The 19,347-nt window shown below is 37.6% G+C and overlaps 3 protein-coding genes across 5 annotated transcripts; 2 read left to right on the forward strand and 1 right to left on the reverse strand.

Annotated features, from left to right (window-relative positions):
• The first annotated feature begins 1,306 nt into the window (after nucleotides 1-1,306).
• On the forward strand, nucleotides 1,307-3,412 carry SKIP2 (SKP1/ASK1-interacting protein 2). Its single transcript, XM_059602775.2, has one exon. It carries the CDS (start codon nucleotides 1,470-1,472, stop codon nucleotides 3,081-3,083), a length of 1,614 nt encoding a protein of 537 aa, XP_059458758.1. The 5' UTR covers nucleotides 1,307-1,469; the 3' UTR covers nucleotides 3,084-3,412.
• Nucleotides 3,413-5,731: 2,319 nt separating this feature from the next.
• Nucleotides 5,732-12,209, forward strand: SDN3 (small RNA degrading nuclease 3). The gene is made up of 13 exons (XM_059601335.2): nucleotides 5,732-5,885; nucleotides 6,023-6,331; nucleotides 6,494-6,676; nucleotides 6,789-6,878; nucleotides 7,387-7,455; nucleotides 9,011-9,151; nucleotides 9,333-9,449; nucleotides 9,525-9,594; nucleotides 9,736-9,836; nucleotides 10,003-10,137; nucleotides 10,223-10,330; nucleotides 11,052-11,156; nucleotides 11,459-12,209. The coding sequence occupies exons 2-13, from the start codon at nucleotides 6,299-6,301 to the stop codon at nucleotides 11,870-11,872; spliced, it is 1,566 nt and encodes a 521-aa protein (XP_059457318.1). The 5' UTR covers nucleotides 5,732-5,885; nucleotides 6,023-6,298; the 3' UTR covers nucleotides 11,873-12,209.
• A 506-nt stretch (nucleotides 12,210-12,715) lies between these two features.
• On the reverse strand, nucleotides 12,716-19,026 carry LOC132186990 (phosphatidylinositol 3,4,5-trisphosphate 3-phosphatase and protein-tyrosine-phosphatase PTEN2A). Of its 3 annotated transcripts, none has more exons than XM_059601125.2 (13): nucleotides 18,021-19,026; nucleotides 16,817-17,887; nucleotides 16,513-16,614; nucleotides 16,364-16,420; nucleotides 16,087-16,152; nucleotides 15,638-15,814; nucleotides 15,459-15,545; nucleotides 15,301-15,365; nucleotides 15,149-15,225; nucleotides 14,500-14,546; nucleotides 14,247-14,377; nucleotides 13,600-13,669; nucleotides 12,716-13,459 (listed from the first exon to the last, which is right to left on the reverse strand). In XM_059601125.2, the coding sequence occupies exons 2-13, from the start codon at nucleotides 17,279-17,281 to the stop codon at nucleotides 12,926-12,928; spliced, it is 1,878 nt and encodes a 625-aa protein (XP_059457108.2). In that variant the 5' UTR covers nucleotides 17,282-17,887; nucleotides 18,021-19,026; the 3' UTR covers nucleotides 12,716-12,925. The 3 variants fall into 3 exon arrangements, with proteins under 3 accessions (XP_059457108.2, XP_088373870.1, XP_059457111.2); XM_059601128.2 differs by having other exon boundaries at nucleotides 12,717-13,459; nucleotides 16,817-17,246; XM_088517744.1 differs by lacking the exon at nucleotides 18,021-19,026 and having other exon boundaries at nucleotides 16,817-17,246.
• Between the last annotated feature and the right edge of the window lie 321 nt (nucleotides 19,027-19,347).

The following is a 19,347-nucleotide window of genomic DNA, read 5'->3' on the forward strand; positions in this document are numbered from 1 at the left end:
CACGTGTCAAAAAAAAAAAAAAAAAATCATCATAAATCACATCACAGGAATTATAGTTTTAAGGGAAAATTGTCAATTTGATTAATGAAGTATGATAAGTACCACTAAATGCTTTTAAGAGGTAGTTCAATTAGTTGAGACGACGCGTAATAAAACGAAAGTTATTAGTTCGAATCTCCCTCCCACTTTTATGCGGACAGAAAAAAAACTAAAATTAAAAAAAAAAAAAAAACCCCCATTAAATACTCTTTGAAGTAAGAAACAAAAAAAGAAAAAGATTGGCACTATTAGAAAAAGTTGATAGAGTTTATTAATGTGCTACATAGTACATATATAAGCACCAATTATATTGTGATACAAGTAATTTTTTTTAAAAAATTATATATATATATATATATATATATTAAAGAAAAAGAAAAGAAAAAAAAAAAAAAAAAAAAAAGAAGAAGAGGGGATTCAACAACCCCTTCTAGCAATCTTGGTTGGCCGAACCACCCTCACAGGTATCAGGGGTGGTTCGGCTACCTTTAAATGGTCAAATACGAATTGTCGAAATCACCTTTGAACATTTATAGATAGTTTGAAGTCGCTATTTATTTTTATAATATTTTTTTTTATCGTAAATAACACATACTATTTTATATGAACATCAAATCACATTAACAAAGTTAACAATTTTTTCATGGTTTAAAACACGAGAAAAATTAATTGGAAACGCGGGGTCCTAAGACTCCCAACGAAATTAAACGTCTTTGTAGTTGATCAACTCTCTTTTAGAGCATGTTTAAAATTGCGTTTGAGAAATAAAGCTTTTAAGTAAAAAAAAAAGCTTTTGGGCAAAAGTTTAATGCTTAAGCTTTTGGGCAAAAGTTTAATGCTTAAGCTTTTGCTAAAAGTATTATTATTATTTTTTGGCTATTTTTAGGCTTTTTAAACCCTTAAAAGCGTTTTTTATTTTTTTATCAAACGAATATTTTTTTTTTTTAAACGGACTTTTTGAGTGTTAAAAGCACTTTTAAACCCCTCAAACGCAATCCCAAACATGTCCTTAGTTTTTTTTTTTTTAAAAAAAAAAACTCCTTTTTAGTCCTTACTAAAAAAAAAAAAAAAATCCTTATTTTTTTAGTCATTCACTTTAACGGCTCTGATGCACGCCATCACAGAATCAGACGCAAAACAAAGGAGAAAGAAAGCGCGTTCCATGACCTAGTGCCGTAGTGCGTGATGAGTCGGCTGTGATGCGTGCGGACAGAACACGCCCTCGGCCCCCCATTTGACGGGTTAAATTACTTATTTACATTGCCAATGGATTTCTCGCACTCAATCTTATAATAACGCAACGCGCTCTCTTACAAGAGTTTCAATCTGATAATAACACAAGAACCGAAGCTTTCACTCTCTCTCAGTGGCGCGTTTGATTTACACCCCGTCGCCATAATACTCGGTATCGAGCACGGTTTTGTTTTTGAATGGGCCAGTCCTCTTCGGCGTTCGGGGCTCCGACTGAGTTCAACCGCCCGAGTAATCGGTTCAACTTTCGAACATCGGCGATTGTTTCGGCATTTGAACCAAACGAAGCGGTGGAGGCGGCGGCGGAGGCGGAGTTATTGGAAAACGTTGTCGTTGGGCGCGACTGCACCGCTGATCTTCCCGACGAGTGCTTGGCCAGCATTTTTCATTTCCTCGGCTCCGGCGACCGGAAACATTGCTCGCTCGTCTGCCACCGGTGGTTCCGCGTCGACGGTCAGAACCGCCACCGTCTCTCTGTCAACGCCCGCTCAGATATACTCTCTTTCCTGCCCTCTCTGTTCACTCGCTTCGACACGGTGACGAAGCTCGCCCTCCGATGCGACCGGAAATCGATCAGCATAAACGACGACGCTTTGATGCTGATCTCGATCCGGTGCCGGAGCCTCACGCGCCTCAAGCTGCGCGGCTGCCGCGAGCTCACCGACCAAGGAGTCGCCGAGTTCGCTAAGAACTGCAAGGGCCTGAAGAAGCTCTCAGCTGGCTCGTGCATGTTCGGCGCGCGTGCCATGAACGCCATCCTCGACCACTGCACGGCGCTCGAGGAGCTCTCCGTAAAGCGGCTCCGGGGCCTCAATGATTCCGCCGATCCGATCGGCCCCGGCGCAGCGGCTTCCTCGCTCAAATCCATCTGCTTGAAGGAGCTCATCAACGGCCAGTGCTTCGGACCCCTCATAGTCGGTTCCAAAAAGCTTAGGGCTTTGAAGCTCATTCGCTGTTTGGGCGAGTGGGATAAGGTCCTAAACATGTTAGGGAATTTCAATACCGGTTTAATCGAAATCCACCTCGAGAGGGTTCAAGTCAGCGATGTGGGACTATGTGCGATTTCGAATTGTTCAAAAATGGAGATTTTGCACATTTTGAAGATCCCAGAATGTTCGAATTTCGGGCTTACGTCCGTTGCTGAGCGGTGCAAGCTTTTGAGGAAGCTTCACATTGATGGGTGGAGGACTAATAGGATTGGCGACGAGGGTTTGATGGCTATAGCTAAGCAATGCCCCAATTTGCAAGAACTTTGTTTGATTGGGATGAACCCTACGTCTTTGGCTTTGGCTCCGATAGCTTCCAACTGCGTCAAATTGGAGAGATTGGCAGTCTGCGGGAGCGCCACTATCGGCGATGCCGAGATTGCGTGCATTGCCACGAAATGCTTGGCGTTGAAGAAGCTTTGTATCAAAGCGTGTCCCATTTCGGATGTGGGTGTCGAAACGCTTGCTTGGGGATGTCCCAATTTGGTGAAGGTTAAGGTCAAGAAATGTAGGAGAGTGAGCAGTGAGATTGTGGATTCGTTGCGGGAGCGCAGAAGGTCTTTAGTTGTGATTCTAGATGCTTGTGATATTGAACCTTTGGATGGCAGCGGTAGTGAGATTGGAGTTCATGAGAGTGGGATGGAGTTCCCACCAATTGGCAACCAGGTAGCCAATGCTTCGTCCAGTGGTAACAGCCGGTTCGCGATGCTTAGGACAAAGTTTGGATTTTTTGCTGATTGGAACTTTGTGGCATGCACATTCAGGAGGTGGTCAAACAACGATGATAGTTTCAGTGGCGACTTATGATGATGGGGTCTTTGTAGGAGTCTGAAAAGGCTTTGCTCTTGGCTCTTGGCTCTGACCAATACCACCTAGTATTCCTGATAGGATTGTTGTGTCTTTGTTGCCGATTTCTGGCTTTGTTTTATTACTTTTCTTTGAATTGTATTTGCCAAATGAATGGCCTGGGAAAGATCCCTTCTTGCTTTTGCTTAACAGTGTATGCCAAATAGCTTCATTGTACTTTTGTTGAATTGCTCATGTTATTGTTCTCTTCACTATGCGTAGTGGTGGTAGTTTAGCAAGATACACAGCAGGTCGATTGGATCTGTAATATGAAGCTATGATTTGTTGAATGTGCAGAAGCTTTTGGTCTTATCTGCTTGGAGATTTCTTCTGAAATATTGTGTGTATACCTTACGAATTCTATTTTTCAAACATGTTCTTGCTTTGTCAAGACTCGAGACATCCTTGGCGTTATACGCCAGCAACTATTGGGAAGTTATGCAGCAACCTGCCCTTTAATTCTAATTCCACAAGGGCAGGTTCAGTTCTTTTGCTTCCATTTTATTTAATAAAGAAGTAATACGCTTCCAAAATGAGAATACTTTTGGCAAAAACCATGTTACTTCTGGCTTCTTGAAGACACACCTGACTAGTTTGCAATAATGAAAGCTAGTATGAGTGTTATTGGAATCTTTCTCCAGAACATTGGTCAGAATTCCATTATCCCCCTATCTATGTATCTCCTAATGGGAGAAGGCACCTACCCTTAATCCTATTTTGAAATCTTCGGATCTGCGCTTATTTTCAATTCCACAAAGCATTTCGTTGCTTATTATACCCGTCCACCATAAATCTTTCTTAGTTTAGACCTTGTCCTTTAAGGCTATGCCGTCTAGTGTGTTGCTAAATGGAAGGATCTTATCAATGTCTATGAATGATAATTGATAAACCACAGATCAAACGGTCGAGAAAAGAAAAACTTGGCTATTGGGATTCAACTGATTAACACTGGGCTGTTAAGCAACTGGGAAACAAAGTCTGATGCAAACAATTTGACGACATGAAATGAATGTATAATTTACATTGCATCAAGGAACTACACTTTGAAAAAGTTCATGTGCCTAAAGCTTGAATTGTCAACCAATTACCTTTCATGATCTTGACATCCACCCAGTCGTTGCATAAACTTCGCCAGACTGATATTAGTCTATTTGAGCAAGTTGGGCAGACTGACCAAAACAAAGTTAGGCCATTTTATCAAACATTTGGGCCAAAACAACATGGTATTGGAGAAGATTCCTCAATCCTCGTGCAAGGCAACTAATGTAACATTATAAAAAACCAATTGCTTACATAGAAAGCACAACTTAATTGTGTATAATTCATATAAGTCAAAGTCACACACAACTTTTTTTTTTCCTTCTTCTTTTCTTCCCCTTTTTTATTTGCTTTTTCTTTTATCACTCTCGCTTTCGGCTCTCCTATCCAAAGATGCCGGTCTCTATGCATTGGCTCTTTAATTGACCCCTGTGGGAGGTAAGGGTTATGCCTTTTCTTCGTGCCATTGCTTATGTGACCTGTATGACTGCTATTTTACAGCTAGCAAATGCGATGCATTTTATAATAGAGGATCCTATTCCATGTGTAACTCGATCGGTTCTCCGTACTCGGACACTCGAATCAATCGGACTAGTTTGGACTGGGCTCGACACGGTAACCCGGTGGAGTCAGAAGTCAGCTCGATAGTCTGGGTTAGAGGTTGGGGTCAGGCTAGCCCAGCCCAGATCAATTTGGTTAGATTTGTTTGGGTCTTTTTTCCAGCCCGTTAGTGTTGGACACAGTTTTGGACTTAATAGATAAAAAACTCTACCCAAAAGGTTTCGAAGATTAATGTTGGATATCACATTTTTATTTTATAAATTAAAAGAAGAGATATTTGGTGATATAAGTGTCGGTTTGGTAAAATTTTGAGAAGTGTTTTGAGTTTTGAAAAAAAAAAAGGGTAAAAGTTGAGAATTAATCTGGTTAGGGTCACATTTGAGAAAAGTTGAAAATTAGTTTGGTAAAATTTTGAAAATGTGTTTTGTAAAAATTAAAAAATTATTCTATAAAATACAAGAGAAAAAAAGATTAGGAACATTTGCTACCGCCACCATGGTTTGATTTGGCAGTACTGGTGGTGGCCGCTAGATGGTGACCACGTTTTGTTTGGCCTCCGGCAGCCAGAGTGTATAGTTAGCTTTAAAAAATGTGTTAGCGATAAAAGAAATGCTATGAGTAAATAAATTTTTCATATTTTGTTTATATTCTCTTATAAATTTAATAGATCAATAATTAGATTTATGAGGTCCACCATTAACTTATGTGAGATCCTCGTAAGTCCATAAATTTAATGGTTGATTATAAAAAAATATGGGCTGAATATAAGAAAAATATTAACCTCTAACATTTCTTTAGCGATAAAGCCATAATATTATGTACATCGGGAGAATAATTCAATAATAACTTTTAGTGTAGTATATAAGTTATACACACATTTGAAAGCCTAAAAAGAGCCAAAAGTATTTTATAGTAGAAATTTAAAATTACAAAAGAAATCGCGTGATATCATTAACAGCCTTCGCTACCGCTAAACCAAACCATTAGGGCGGGCGGGACGGGTTTCGGGTATAAAATTTTTTGGGCAGTGCGTATCCGCCCGATCCGCCCCGCCTCGCTAATCCTCTCTCTGTCTCGCCTCCTTCAAGAGAAAAAAACCCAGTCTCCCTCTCTCTCTCGCCGCTCCCTCTCCCTCGCCAGTCGCCGCTCCCTCTCAACTCTCAGGTATCTCTCTTTCATTCTCTCTCTCTGGGAAGTACTGATTATGTTGTTTATGTTGGGTTGGATTTTTCATTTCTCTGAAGTATAGTCGCCTGCAGAACTGACGATTTTGGGTTGGATTTTTGGTCTGTGACTGACAGTGAAAAAACAACACTGCAAGATCCATAACACCCGCCCCGCTTGCATTACCCGCCCCGCAAAACCCGAAACCTGGCAGACAGTGGTAACTGTATCCCGGTCGGGTGGCAAAAATAGTTGATATCCGACCCGTGCCCATCCCTACAAACCATAACACCCATAACCTAAAACCATATATTGTAACTGTTCTAATTTATCAGCCATCGGCCGCATCCACGCGCAGTCACCTACTCCTTTCTTCTCTCTTCGTTTTTTTTCCCTCACCAAAACACACTCCAATGGACGAGCTCTTCGATACCGCAGAGAAAAAGGTAAACCGCCGACCTCTCTATTTCGGGTATCAATTGCCATTTTGTTTCCGAGAAAAGCATTTATTTGGGAACATGCTACTACTGCACACACATAACAAACACCGGTACGAGTCTATGAATTGTTTATGTGGGATGTTAATAATAGTATGAATGTGAGAATAGGTCCTTGTTGAGATGGTGAAGTTGGCCCAGAAACATGGAATGAAGGGTACGAATGGAGACTGGAAGGAGTTTTTGAATGTTCACGATAAAAAGCTTGGAGCTTGCTTGAGTGATCCAACAAGGAGGTCAAATCATGTGTTGGCTGCTTTTCTCAAGAGTTTTGCTAAAGAGGATGATTTGAAGGTAATTCAACTGTTTGAAGAGAGTTTCCATTTGGGATAATATATTTTCTTTACCACTTGAGTTTCATGTCCTATAAAGACCATATGACTTTTATGTTTTTCCTTGTTCTCAGTTTTTTGCTAAAATGATGCAATGCCATGTTAAGCGGGACATGGTGGAGCAATTTACAAAGAATTCCCCAGATGATGAAATCCCCGAGCAGGTATGGTTTGGGTATCACTTGAGGCATTTGGTGGGTTGGGGTTTTAGTTGCAGTAGAGCACTTTGCCTGGTTGAAATCATCATTAATTTCTTCTTCAGTTATTGTGTCTGATTACTTGTGTTTTACTTATAGCTTGAGGGGTAGCTTAGGGGCGCCTTACACTTTTAATCATATGTGTTGATTTCTTTTTTTGTTTTTGATAAGTGATCATATGTGTTGATTTCTTATTATAAAAAAAAAAAAAAAAAAAAAAAAAAATTATCTCCTTGGCTTGTGCCCTTATGACTATGAACTAAATTCTGTTGGTTTTGGTTTGCTATTATGCCCTCACTATTGACAATGTGCGTTCGAATTTATTGAGTGATGAGGCTTAAGTGTTCATCAAATTGCTGGAATACTAATTATTTCTTGCATTCTTTTCTTTTAATTTTTTTCTTCCAATATATAAGAACCATATGTTTATATTCTGTATGGTATATCTTGATAACTTGTGACAATGGCAGTGCAGAGACTGGTTCGTTTAACAATGGAACACCCACAGTACCCGTTGGATTATTCATTCCCATCAAATGATGAGGTTTGTTGTCACAATGTTTGCTTACTTTTCCTATTTATCCAACAAAAAAAAAAAATCTTAGCTTATGTTTACTTGTCAAGTTTCTCTTTTTCCTTATATTCTTTTTTAAATAAGTAATCATAAATGTATTCAAAAGACGAGGAAGCTCAAAGGCACCAGGAGTGTATCAAATCTATTTTTATATGTACTTCTTGCTTGTTGCCTTGATTTAACACTTGTTTCCTTTTCACAATATTCAATATTTTTCATGCTTATTGTAGGTTCATTAAATGATTGTTCAATCTAACTCAACATAAGTCCTCTTTTGTCATCTTTCTCATTATAGATTTGTATTTTATGATGAACCACCAAATCTTTTCCTAGTCTCAACATGTTAAATCACATTATTATGACCTTTCTCTTATTGTCACATCTTTAAATTGAACTGAGCCACTCCTAGCTACTGTTAGTCGGTTGTCATGTTTTTATACATCTTCGTCTCATCCTATCCTCACTTGTAAATACCTCATAGATTTTATTTTGTTTCTTGATTTTGCCCCTGAGTATACCCAAGAGAATGGTTTGTAACATATTTGTAGTTTAAGGTATTTATTTCTAATCTTTGGCTAGACAACTCTCACGACTTAAGAAGAGTATTTGTGGTCTTTCTCTAGACATATTGTCACAACCTAAGGAAAGTGTTATGAATCTGCGCTATTACTCCCAAAGAATTAGTTAAGTTACAATTGGATCTTCTAGAATCATTTATAAAGTGTAATCTCACCTAGTAAGAAATTAATGTAGGACTTGGCACACATGTAACATCATCACAATCCATCTACCCAGTGTGGAACTTAACTTTTCAGGGTATCACAATCTCCCTCACTCAAATCATTGACATCTTCATGAGGGCCCACATCACATTGCTGTGCCCAAACACCATATGGTGTTACAAGGTTGCTCTAATACCATTTGTTACGACTTAAGGAAAACGTTAGTCGCATTTGCGCTATTACTCTAAAAGGGCCAATCAAGTTACAATTGAAGGTCCTTCAAATCACTTATAATGCCCCACCTAGTAAGGAACTAATATGGGACTTGACACCCATGTAGCACCATCACAATCCACCTACTCAATGTGAAACTTACCTTTTCGGGGGTATCACATCAATATTTGACTATTACCTTGTTTACATTGTTTCAGTTGCTAAATCTGCTACTAGTACATTCCTAATTGCTAAATGTAGGCAGCTTATGGTTTATTAGCTTAGGGAGCAAATATGAACTAAATGATTGCTAATTTGTGTGCACTCTAGTGTAGAGTTAGCTATTGTGGCAATTGATTATCAAGAAAAGATAGTGTAAGCTAATATGACCAGAAGCCCCTTAGAATTAAATTTGGATTTGGTGGTAGTAAGGTGTTAGGTCCACGTCATTTGGATGAAAACACAAACACAATAAATTGTAACCGTTGGTGCTCATTTATATTAATAATTTCATGCGATGGGGAAAGAATGTTGCTCTCAATTTCATCTGTAGCTTGGATGCCTAAACTTGGTGGGAAATGTTGAAGCAGGAATGGGTGGTTACAAAGCTCAGTACAAAATCCAAGGTTATGAGCTCAAATGTGATACTTGCTGTTGATTGTGAGATGGTTCTCTGTGAAGATGGCACTGAAGCTTTGGTGAGAGTTTGTGTCGTGGATCGTAATTTACAGGTATTAATTAATTTGGTTTGTGTTCAATCTCTTTTTGCAATAGTAATTCCCATGTGTCTCTCTTTTTCCATGGGAAAAAAGAAAAAAAAAATCTTTTCTTTGGCTAGCTGGATAGGCTGTTTTTAGACCTTTTAGTGGTCCCAGTCGTACAATCTTTTCTAGTGAGCTTTGTGTTTTGCAGGTGAAACTTGATGAACATGTAAATCCCAATAAAGCAGTTGTGGATTATAGAACTGATATAACAGGAGTCAGTGCAACAGATTTGGAAGGAGTTAGTTGTTCATTGGCAGATGTGCAGGTATTATTTGGCTTGTCTTTTCAATTTTTTTTGGGAATTAACTCTTTATCTAATATTTTTAGGTGCATTTTGTAGAAATCCCTGAAGAAGCTGTTGTCAAATGGTACTATTCTAGTGGGCCACAGCTTAAATAATGACCTGCGAGGTAAGTTAAGCTTTATAACTAGATATTGAAGTTCTCTCTGACTGAACTGTCACGGTCTTTCAATTTCATGTGCGAGGTAGTTAAATATTTGCATTTCTTCTTTTCGTTTGTATTCTTTTTTATCTGTTCTGTTGTATACAGCACTGAAATTAGATCATGCTAGAGTGATTGACACCTCACTTATCTTCAAATATTCGGATGCACGGATCAATAGAAAACCATCTCTGAATTATTTGTGTAAGGCAAGTTCTTAATGTGTTAATCCTACTTTACCTTTCAGGTTTTATTAATCAGTGTTAAGATATGATTTGAAAAAGGACTCCTCTTTGGCATGTCCATGTGAATAATAGGCAAGCAACTACAGGCTGTTTTAGACTTATAGTTATTTCTTCCATTTGTTGTTGACAGTCTGTGTTGGGCTATGAAGTTCGGAGGAAGGGTGCTCCGCACAATTGTCTAGATGATGCATGTGCTGCAATGAAACTTGTTCTTGCTAAGATAGAGCATGGTGTTGATAATGTTATTCCCTTGGTTCCAGAGGATGTAAGTTTAGACATATAATTTCTGGTCATTTCAAATTCTTACCAATGTGATCCTTGCTGATTCATACCTTTTAAATTATCTATAGGTACCTGAATCTGAAATGGCAAAGCTACTTCTCCACAGGATACCAAACAATGTGCCTACTGAAGAATTACATAAAGTCCTTCCTGGGGATTTTAGAATTGAACCAAAGGTTGAGTATATCCCATTGGTGTCTTTTTCTTTCTTTTAGAAGATCTATATTAAGCTTATGATTCCAGGGGGATGTGTGTTTTATGTGTGAGTATGTTCGGAGTCATTATATGATAGATCCTGATGGAGGTCTTATGCCAAACAAAAAAAAGAGAGGAAGTTTTGATAACATGGGATTAACCATTACCATCCATTTGAATTCTTTTGGCCCATTCACAAAAATTTATTTAATGTTCCATTGAACCATGCTGCTAGTTGGGCTGTTAATGGATTGCTTAGGCTCAAATCTGTTGATCATGTTGTTTATGAACGGATGGGGACATGCTAATCTAAACACATGCTGCTTAATCATATATTTTGTTGGTAGATTATGTAGGAAGCTGCCTCCATTTGATGGAATGACTAAAAAATAAAATACCAATGAGATTTCATGATCTGTTCCTGGCAAACACAGAACTCTCTGGTTGCCATACATTCATCACATTTTTTGGGCTTATTATTCGCCTTTAGCTTCAACCCATTTATGTGCTTCTGCCAAATACTCATGCACAAGATAGTTAAGTTTTGCTTTGTGTACCCTTTTCTCTCTCTTTTTTTGATGGGCAGTGTGGGTGTTTGCAAGTATTTAAGTAGTATCTTCCTTTGGCCTTGATTTGTGCATCCCTCGGCACCCCACGGTTTTACTGTGATGTTCTAATGTGCTGTCAATGATTTTGTGGCAGTCATCTAAGAAAGTGCAAGGAGGAAAATATTCTGCGTTTGCCATATTTAAGAATCCAAAAGAGGCACATCAAGCATATGAAACTGTCACAGGGGGCCAAGAAAAGGTATGTAGGGTTGATATGATTCTTTCAACTTACTGTACTACCTGCCTGTCATCCCTATCTTCTGTTGGTTTTTACATTTTGAGAACTAGATTTACTGTACTATTAACAGTTAATGTTTATTCCTGTTGCATAAAATGATGAGATTATTATCATGAAGGGGTTATTCATATTGAGGCACTTGCGTTAGGTAGCATTAGTACTCTGCCACAAGATCCCAATTTCCTGCATTCTATGCATTTATGCCTGAGAGAAGCCTATTTTGGATAATACAACTAAAATCTTGTTATTCTCTACTCTGTTAGGACTCGATGGGAAGGCCACAGAAACTTGTCAAACTAAAGCTCACCACAGGCTTAATTGCAAGTCTATTTGTCCGTAAAATGACATATGATGATTCCCTTAGCCAAATATCATCCAAGAAGAGAGCTCTCCAAGCTGAGGAGACCTCAGGTGCATCCAAAAAATTAAAGACCAATGAGAAAATTGAAGAGGATACCTCGAATCAGTGTTGTGACCACTTGGAAGAGATTGGAAGACTAAAGCAAGAGCTGAGCAAAAGGGAGATGGCAGATTCAAATCACTGCTGTGATCATTTGAAAGAGATGGGAAGATTGAAGGAAGAATTGAGCAAAAGGGATTTTCAAATCACTACCCTGGATAAGACGATAGCTGGACTTAAAAAAAAACTAAAATCTAGGCATGGTAAACATCCCTAGTGAAGATGCCATCAGGCGACAAACACAAATGTGTTATTTCTTCCGTAGAATATTGTGTGGAAATTTAAATCATGGGGAGGAATAAGCAGGAGAAAGCAAAGAAAGAGGTCTAGGGCGTTTAGATCTCCCAAGCATTGAGTTGCTTGATTTTTTTGTAGCAATCGAGAAATGATAGCTTGTACGTTAGTGTGTCATGTACTTTGTTTAAAGTAGGCTCAAGTTTGTTTAAAATAACTGAACTGTTTCTGTTAAATGACATGATGTTTTTTGACACTGAATCGTTGTAGCTTTCGTTACAGTTACTCATTTCAATTTATTCTCTTTTTATTATTTTGAAGTTAGTGTGATATTTAAAATTATAATTAAATTTCAAATTGATTATTATTAAATTTTGATTAAATGATAATTGTAAAAGTCATGTGAACTTTAAGAAGATAAAATGATAGGACGTAGCATTACTTTTTAAAGCTAATTTAGCCAACTCTTGTGGGATGGAATTCTTGCTCTAGTGTAAGAACTTATATACTTAAAATAATTTTTTTTTTTTAGTTGATACTTGAAATAAGTTAATGTTTTTTAGATGATGCTTTTGTTTTTGTTTTTAATGTGTTTTAATACAATATGAAGGTAAAAGTAATTTTGAGTATCTTTGTGTTTTTTTTTTTAAAAAAAAAAAAAAATTTGGTTCATGATCTTGTTTTGAAAAGAGAAAACAAGAGGGAGAAGAAAAAGTGAAAGAAAAAAACTGAAATCAAATAAAACTTTTGTCATTACAAGACATGAAAAGATGTTTTATGCAAAGTTCAACTTTGATTAGGGTAAAAGCCTCTGTAAAGAATGCATCGTGGTGGCATTTCTATATAAAAAGGAAACTTGCGAAAATCAAATTACGAGGTGTTTGGAATGAACAGAAATACAGAAAAAAAAAAACGAATTCAGTCAATATCCGCTGCCACTGATATTCGCCAATTCCATCTTGTCATTAGTTTAAAATGGTGTATATACAAGTACTATTGATCGAGTTACAGCCCGGAGCGAAACTCAATACTGCTTTCAATCACTTTCAAAATCTTCTTCATCCCCAAAACTGAATACTGAAGCATCGGCAGCAATTGCCTTGATATCACTTGCCCCTGCTGAGTCAAGGTTAGGGGTCTCAATGCCCGAGGAAGGTTTTCCAGCTCCATCAGTAGTTGTTTCTTTGGAAGCAATACTTTGTGCATGTTCCTGGCTCCTGAGTGACAGGTGATCAGTTCTATGAGTCAAACTCCCAATTTTCTCTGCTGTCTCACTGGATACATGACCAGTTGCCGCAGGTCCGGCTTCCGAAGTAGCTTGAGCTTGCCTGCTCCTTGAATCCCCAGTCTCCTCTCCCTCGCTATCCGAGAATACATCGTCATTGTCTTCACTCCGAGAGACCTTATTTCTGTTGGAATTAGCTGCAACCCCAGTATTTGAAGTAGGAACGCGACCCGAGCAACTATCAGATTGCTTGTTGGCATAATCAGCTTTTGATCTCATTGGTAAAGTGCCATCATAATCGATCATCACAACTTCAACCTGGAATCCTGGAGAAGGCAATTTTCTCTGGAAAGAATATAGCCAACAACTCATTAAAAGAATATCGAGAAAGGGAAAGCAAATACCAGATAATATGAGAAAAGAAAAAAATTGTACCTCATTAATTACAGCAGAAAGTAATATCAGGAAAAGATTGTGTCATTTACCTTGTCGAAACCATCCAAATCTGAAGTGTTTAAAATTTTTCTGTTTTCCGTCATTGTTGTATTCAACCAACTGAAAGTAATATTCCAAAAATAAATTAAAAAGACTTTTTATTGGTGTATGTATACCTACAGAAAAAGAATTCATGCTATTCGGCATCTTAGCAAAAAGTAAAATGATGCATAATAAGATTCTATAATAATAAAATATGATTCATCTTCTACAATAAAACATAAGGTTCTTAAAATGATGCATGACAAGAATAAGAAATCTTCCGTCCCTCTTGGGGCTTGCCAATGGTCTTTGAGCCAAACTGTTCCATCCATAAAACACGAGATGGAGGGTTCGGTCACAGGTTAAATCCTGTAACTATGTGCGCTTTCATTTGCCTATTGAAACAGAAAAAAGAGTAGTATCTTTCCATGTTCATCAATTAATAAAAGAGTTAATTGGAAAGAAGGCACCAATGGGTAGGGATTCCTAAGGTTAGGGAATCTTCATTCGTTTGGCCAAAAAAGAAACATAAAAAAAAAAAGTACAGATGCTAACATTATTCAGCATAAAATTCCTAACAGTTCAGATGAAAGTGAGTTTGCAGTCATAACAAACTAACAAAAACAATCATGAAAGTAGGCGGTAATTTACAAACCAATAGAAATCTCCTTGGCCATCATGAAAATGGATTTTAAAGTCCCCCACCAACTCGGTCAGACCAGGCTCTCCTGGTAGAGCAAAGACCACAATCCCTTTCTTTGGTGCACCAATCCAGAAATCTTCTGGCTGCAGATATGAATTGGTGGGCTCATATTAGAAATTTAAATCATGCATTAGCAAGGAGATCATAAGAGATTAAACTAACAAGCAAATCAATAACAAAGTGACCATATTCAAGAAAAATTCACCATTAGGTCCTTAGTTCTTGGATGCTTTCTCGTTGAGAACAGAATTCCTGTGGATTAAGGAAAACATCCATGCTATTAAGTTTAATCACAGACTAAAGAATGAAGCGAGATAAAAACAATAAATAGTGCATCGCATAGCATTGTAATGGTAAACCAAAAAAAAAAAATCTGAATTTCAATAACAAAATCGAAGCCTGGGAAAATATGAAGGCATGAAAAAACATGCATCATAATAGATTGTACGACAATTTTGTATAGATTTACCTTATTTGTAGGCTTTATAGAATATAAGTTAACAATAGATGCATACAGGCAGCCTCTAAAAGCACTTCAGGAACAGATCCAAATACATAACATAATGAATATTTCCCAAAATCTTTTAGGATTCAGCAAATGGAGGTACTTCTGAGGACATATCCCTAATTTCTTTGTTCTTTTAACTCCTACTTGGTGTTAATAATTATAAAAAGGCCCTGTTCTCTTAAACAATAATGTATTTGTACTCAATTCAAGGAATGAAATTCATAGAAAGTGATGAATATTCGCGGGCATATGACATGGAATTTCTTATGCATCTTTATAAATGATAAATGTGAAATCTCAAGATATAACTAATTTTTTTCATGACGAATATGATGAAAAAGCATACCATTATGATTAGAGATGGTAATGGAGGGCCTGACCCAATAAGGACACCTGAGTAGCCGAAATCCCCTAAGCATGCACCTGTACAATTTGTATTTCAGCACCTTTTTGAAGGTAAAAGAATGCAGCATTCTGAGAGAGAAATCAGAATGGTACCTACGTCCAGGCTGAATTTCTCCATTGAAGTATGTTAAGACACGCTCAAAGTATTTGACATACCTCTAGGAAAAGCAGAGTAATACTAAACTATCAGAAAGATATAAAAGAAGATCAACCCTTAAAAGAATAACAGTACTAAAAAGCAATTGACTGACAATCTGACTTGGGAGAACCAGAGCCTTCCCATCAATGCATCTTTTCTGGTTGTAGTAATCAATAGCCTCATTGGCTATTGGGAAGAACTGAAGAGAGATGGCAAAATAAAATCATAATGATAGTCAAGAAAGCGATGACAAATAAGGACCAGAACAAGAAAATTTTCCTTGATACGAACCTTAAGGAACAAGAGAAGGCTACAAATCATCACTCCAGTCCTTGCCATACCAGCTTTACAGTGAACAACAACAACATTCTCAATGTCCTCCTTCAACCATGAATATGCACTTTGACAAAATGATTTTATGAGTTGGATAGGGGGGCAATTATGGTCCTCAAATGGGAAACTTGCAACCTGGAAAGCATCTAGACAAGTCATAAACAGAAGAAGCTTGTGTACCACAATAATTTCATAAACAACATTACAGCCTCAATAACGTAAACCTTTCAATTTATAGCACAGTCTTAGCTAGTGATAAATATTATGTTTAGGGATTAACCTTGACACAACAACACAAACTTCAAACTCTAGAGATATATATTGAGCTTTAATATTTTGTTTGGGGCCTAACCTTGACATTGAACACAATAATAATACTAAAATGCTAATAAAGATTAAGGCTGCACCTTCCCCTCAAATAGTGATGCATCATACAACCTCTCCGAGCAAAGATTGTAGACTTTGTATTTTCCCTGCATATAAATGTTGATTAAAGAGGTCAGAAGTTATTTAATAAATGCAGAACACAGATTGGGACCCATAAATAGGTAAACAAGATTTCAAGTTCCAAATTTTCTATTATATTAATTGATGGAGGAAAGTTTTTCCCTATGAACAATAACTAGATTCCTCAAGGCTAGATATCATTAGAAATTTCCAAGCACAAATTAAACCATGTTTTACCTTGTGATGAGTTTCAAAAAACTTAAGCACTTCTTCCATATGATTTCGATAAAATCCCTGCATCACATTTTTCAGTTAATATTTTGTGTTAATGATTCAAATGTACTTGGCTAATTTAACACTAAATGCAAAACACAAAAATATTTTACCTCGAAATATCCAAAAAGCCCAGAGCTTATATCACCAGCAGGGAACCCCATAGCAATTATATTCTCGGTGATATATGTCATATCCAAATCAAATCCTCCCTCCTGCGAATTAGGTATATAATCTTCTTATGATGCAATCAATGACATATTTGGTGTAGACATATCAGAGTTAAAACACTAAAGTAATGGCAAATATAGTGAAGAATAATTAAATTAAAGTTACCTTTCTAATCAAACAAATTCATGAACCTGCTATACAGTCACTGCATTATAAATCAAAGAAGGCAATGCAGTGGTAGGCTACCTGGTATCTTCGTTTGTTTTGAGACACAATATGACGTGCTTTGACCTGCATAGCCTTTACTGCAGTCCGAGATGAGTCAACTAACCCTTTTGTGAATGATTCAAAAACACCAGATTGGGCAGTTGCTGTCCTTCCTTCATTACTCTCATCTGGTGCAGGTGCCATTGGAGGCATCCGCAACCCTAACCCGCTAGTGAAACGTGCAAATGTTGACATCCCAGTATTTTCATTCTGTGAGTCCTCTTGTGCTGCTCCCAAGGACTCTGGAAATTTCAAACTTCTAGCCCAAGATGATATGCCAGGAGGAGATGAAACATATGGAGTTTGATGTGCATTATCATCTTGCTGAGAGACAGCAACAGTAGAATGTTCAACTTCAGAGGCTTTAACAGTAGGTTGAGATGATGAGTCAACAGAATCTGAATCCATTCTGCCAACCAAGCAGCTGTCTTTATCAGTCCACATTAAATCAGGCTCAACTATGAAGCATGTAAACTAATTAATACAACCAAGTAGGGACTAAGTAGTCACTGAAAATCTAGAAGAAAAAAACGTAAACAGCTCCTAGCAATTTAGATGAAAGTTTTAATTAAAATTTACAAATATATCATTCTTCACACTGCAAGCTCAACTAATGATTGTTAACAAGCCAAACTGCAATGTGGTTGCCCTCAGCAGCCTGCACAAAAGTTTTACACTTGCTAGCATATCCAAACAGACTATTTCAAAAATAAATCATCATAAGACTATGTCATCACGAACCTCCGCTCAATCCTGAGGCTGTAGCCGACACGGCTGCCGTGGAAAAAAATTAAAATGGACAAACCCGACCAACAAGTACTGGGGTGAGCAATAATCTTACCAATCTTTCTTCTATGTATAAAGGGCAGTGAAAACAAATCTCATGAACAGAATAAATTTATTGTACAAATCTGACCGATTAACTGTACAATAATACAAACATCCCATTATTTCAAATCCACCAACCAAAACCCACAAATTCAATTGAAGCTAATCGTTTCAATACAATCCTTTTCACCGGAAATAGATTCACAAAGTGAACACTGAGATCTGCCAGAAATTATTGAAAAATAGTCAAATGTAATCAGCAAATTCACGTAATTGCATTACGAATCTACAAGCACATACATATACACGCATACGTATAGGCCTATATTGAGCAATGTGTTTTGAGATCATTTACCAGAAGTGCACGAGAGCTCGGGTTCAAAGAGGATTTGAGAGTGAACGAAGAGCTACGTATAGCGGCGAGTGTGAAAGATTTTGAAATGAAATAACTAACTCAAATGTGGCGGTGGTGGTAATAGTGGTGAGTCGCCGCGATAAGTGGTTTTTTACGACAATTATTTAAGCATATTAAAATATTAAAAATTCGTGTCCTCGTTGGAACACCCGCTCTTCCCGATCTAGTCCGCACAGGATCCGGCTTCTATGCGGTACCGCATAGATGCGATTATCCTAAACTACACCGTTTTGGATTTAGTATAAGTAAGTCTCTTTACTAAACGGTACAGTTTTAATAAAAATATAACTCTTGTCTTATAAAACTCACGCCGTTACACCAAATCATCAACTGCAATAACATAACACCCACAACCAACCCAGAAAAAAATCAAAACTACAACAAAAAGAACCAAAAAAAATCAAAAGCTCCAGCAAAAAGAATTAGTAGAGAAAGAGAGAGAGTAACCAGGGAGGGAGAGAAGCAACCCAGAACCAAAGGAACCAAAAAAAAATCAAAAGCTCCAGCAAAAAGAATTAACAGAGAGGGAGAGACGAGGGAGAGAGTAACCAGGGAGGGAGAGAGAAGAGATCATGGAGGGGAAATTGTATACGCTTTTTTAAATCTCCAAAAAAGAACCCCAAATCAACAAAACCCCCAACCAAAACATCAGAATCAAAAAACCCAAATCAACAAAACCCCAGATCTGGCTTACACAGAGAGAGAATGGGATATCCAAATCAATTGTTTGGCCTGAGCTCCTCTTCACTAAGAAGGCAAACGTTACTTCATTGGAGAAGAAACAAGAAACAACATCCTCCCTCTCTGTCTCGCTCGCCCGCATAGATGAAGAATTACAAGCTGCAACAAGGCTCACCGCCATCAAATAATAAGCTCTTTAATGCGCAAATGCATCTCCAGAACCTTGTGTTTTATTTTCTTCTCTTTTGCTCATAAATTTCTCCTTCAACTTCAACTTCAACTCAAACAGCTTTTTGATCTTCCGACGACTGGTGTAACAACGTGAGTCTTGTAGGGCAAGAGTAATATTTTTATTAAGGGCCTGTGTTTGAGAGTTTGATTTTCAATAAGTAGGATTTTAAAAAGGATTAAATACCAAATATTCTCCTGGGGTTTGGTAACTTTATTTTTACTCCCCTGAGGTTTTATTTTTATCACAGGACCTCCCTGGGGTTTTGATAAAGGACAAAGTTAGTCCATCCGTTAGTTGACCGTTAGAACTGATACGTGGACCAATCAAATGATGACACGTGGCACATATTTAATT

The sequence above is a fragment of the Corylus avellana genome, chromosome 6 (assembly GCF_965113065.1).
Source record: "Corylus avellana chromosome 6, dhCorAvel1.hap1.2, whole genome shotgun sequence".
Classification (NCBI taxonomy): Eukaryota; Viridiplantae; Streptophyta; class Magnoliopsida; order Fagales; family Betulaceae; genus Corylus; species Corylus avellana.

Excerpts from the sequence above, each read along its gene's own strand:
- SKIP2 (XM_059602775.2), top strand. The coding sequence starts at position 1,470 with ATGGGCCAGTCCTCTTCGGCGTTCGGGGCTCCGACTGAGTTCAACCGC.
- SDN3 (XM_059601335.2), top strand. The coding sequence starts at position 6,299 with ATGGACGAGCTCTTCGATACCGCAGAGAAAAAG. Across the intron at positions 6,332-6,493 it reads TCGATACCGCAGAGAAAAAG|GTCCTTGTTGAGATGGTGAA; the intron begins GTAAACCGCCGA and ends ATGTGAGAATAG. Across the intron at positions 7,456-9,010 it reads CATTCCCATCAAATGATGAG|GAATGGGTGGTTACAAAGCT; the intron begins GTTTGTTGTCAC and ends ATGTTGAAGCAG.
- LOC132186990 (XM_059601125.2), bottom strand. The coding sequence starts at position 17,281 with ATGTGGACTGATAAAGACAGCTGCTTGGTTGGCAGAATGGATTCAGAT. Across the intron at positions 16,615-16,816 it reads AAAACAAACGAAGATACCAG|GAGGGAGGATTTGATTTGGA; the intron begins GTAGCCTACCAC and ends CCTAATTCGCAG. Across the intron at positions 14,547-15,148 it reads TACCATCTCTAATCATAATG|GAATTCTGTTCTCAACGAGA; the intron begins GTATGCTTTTTC and ends CTTAATCCACAG.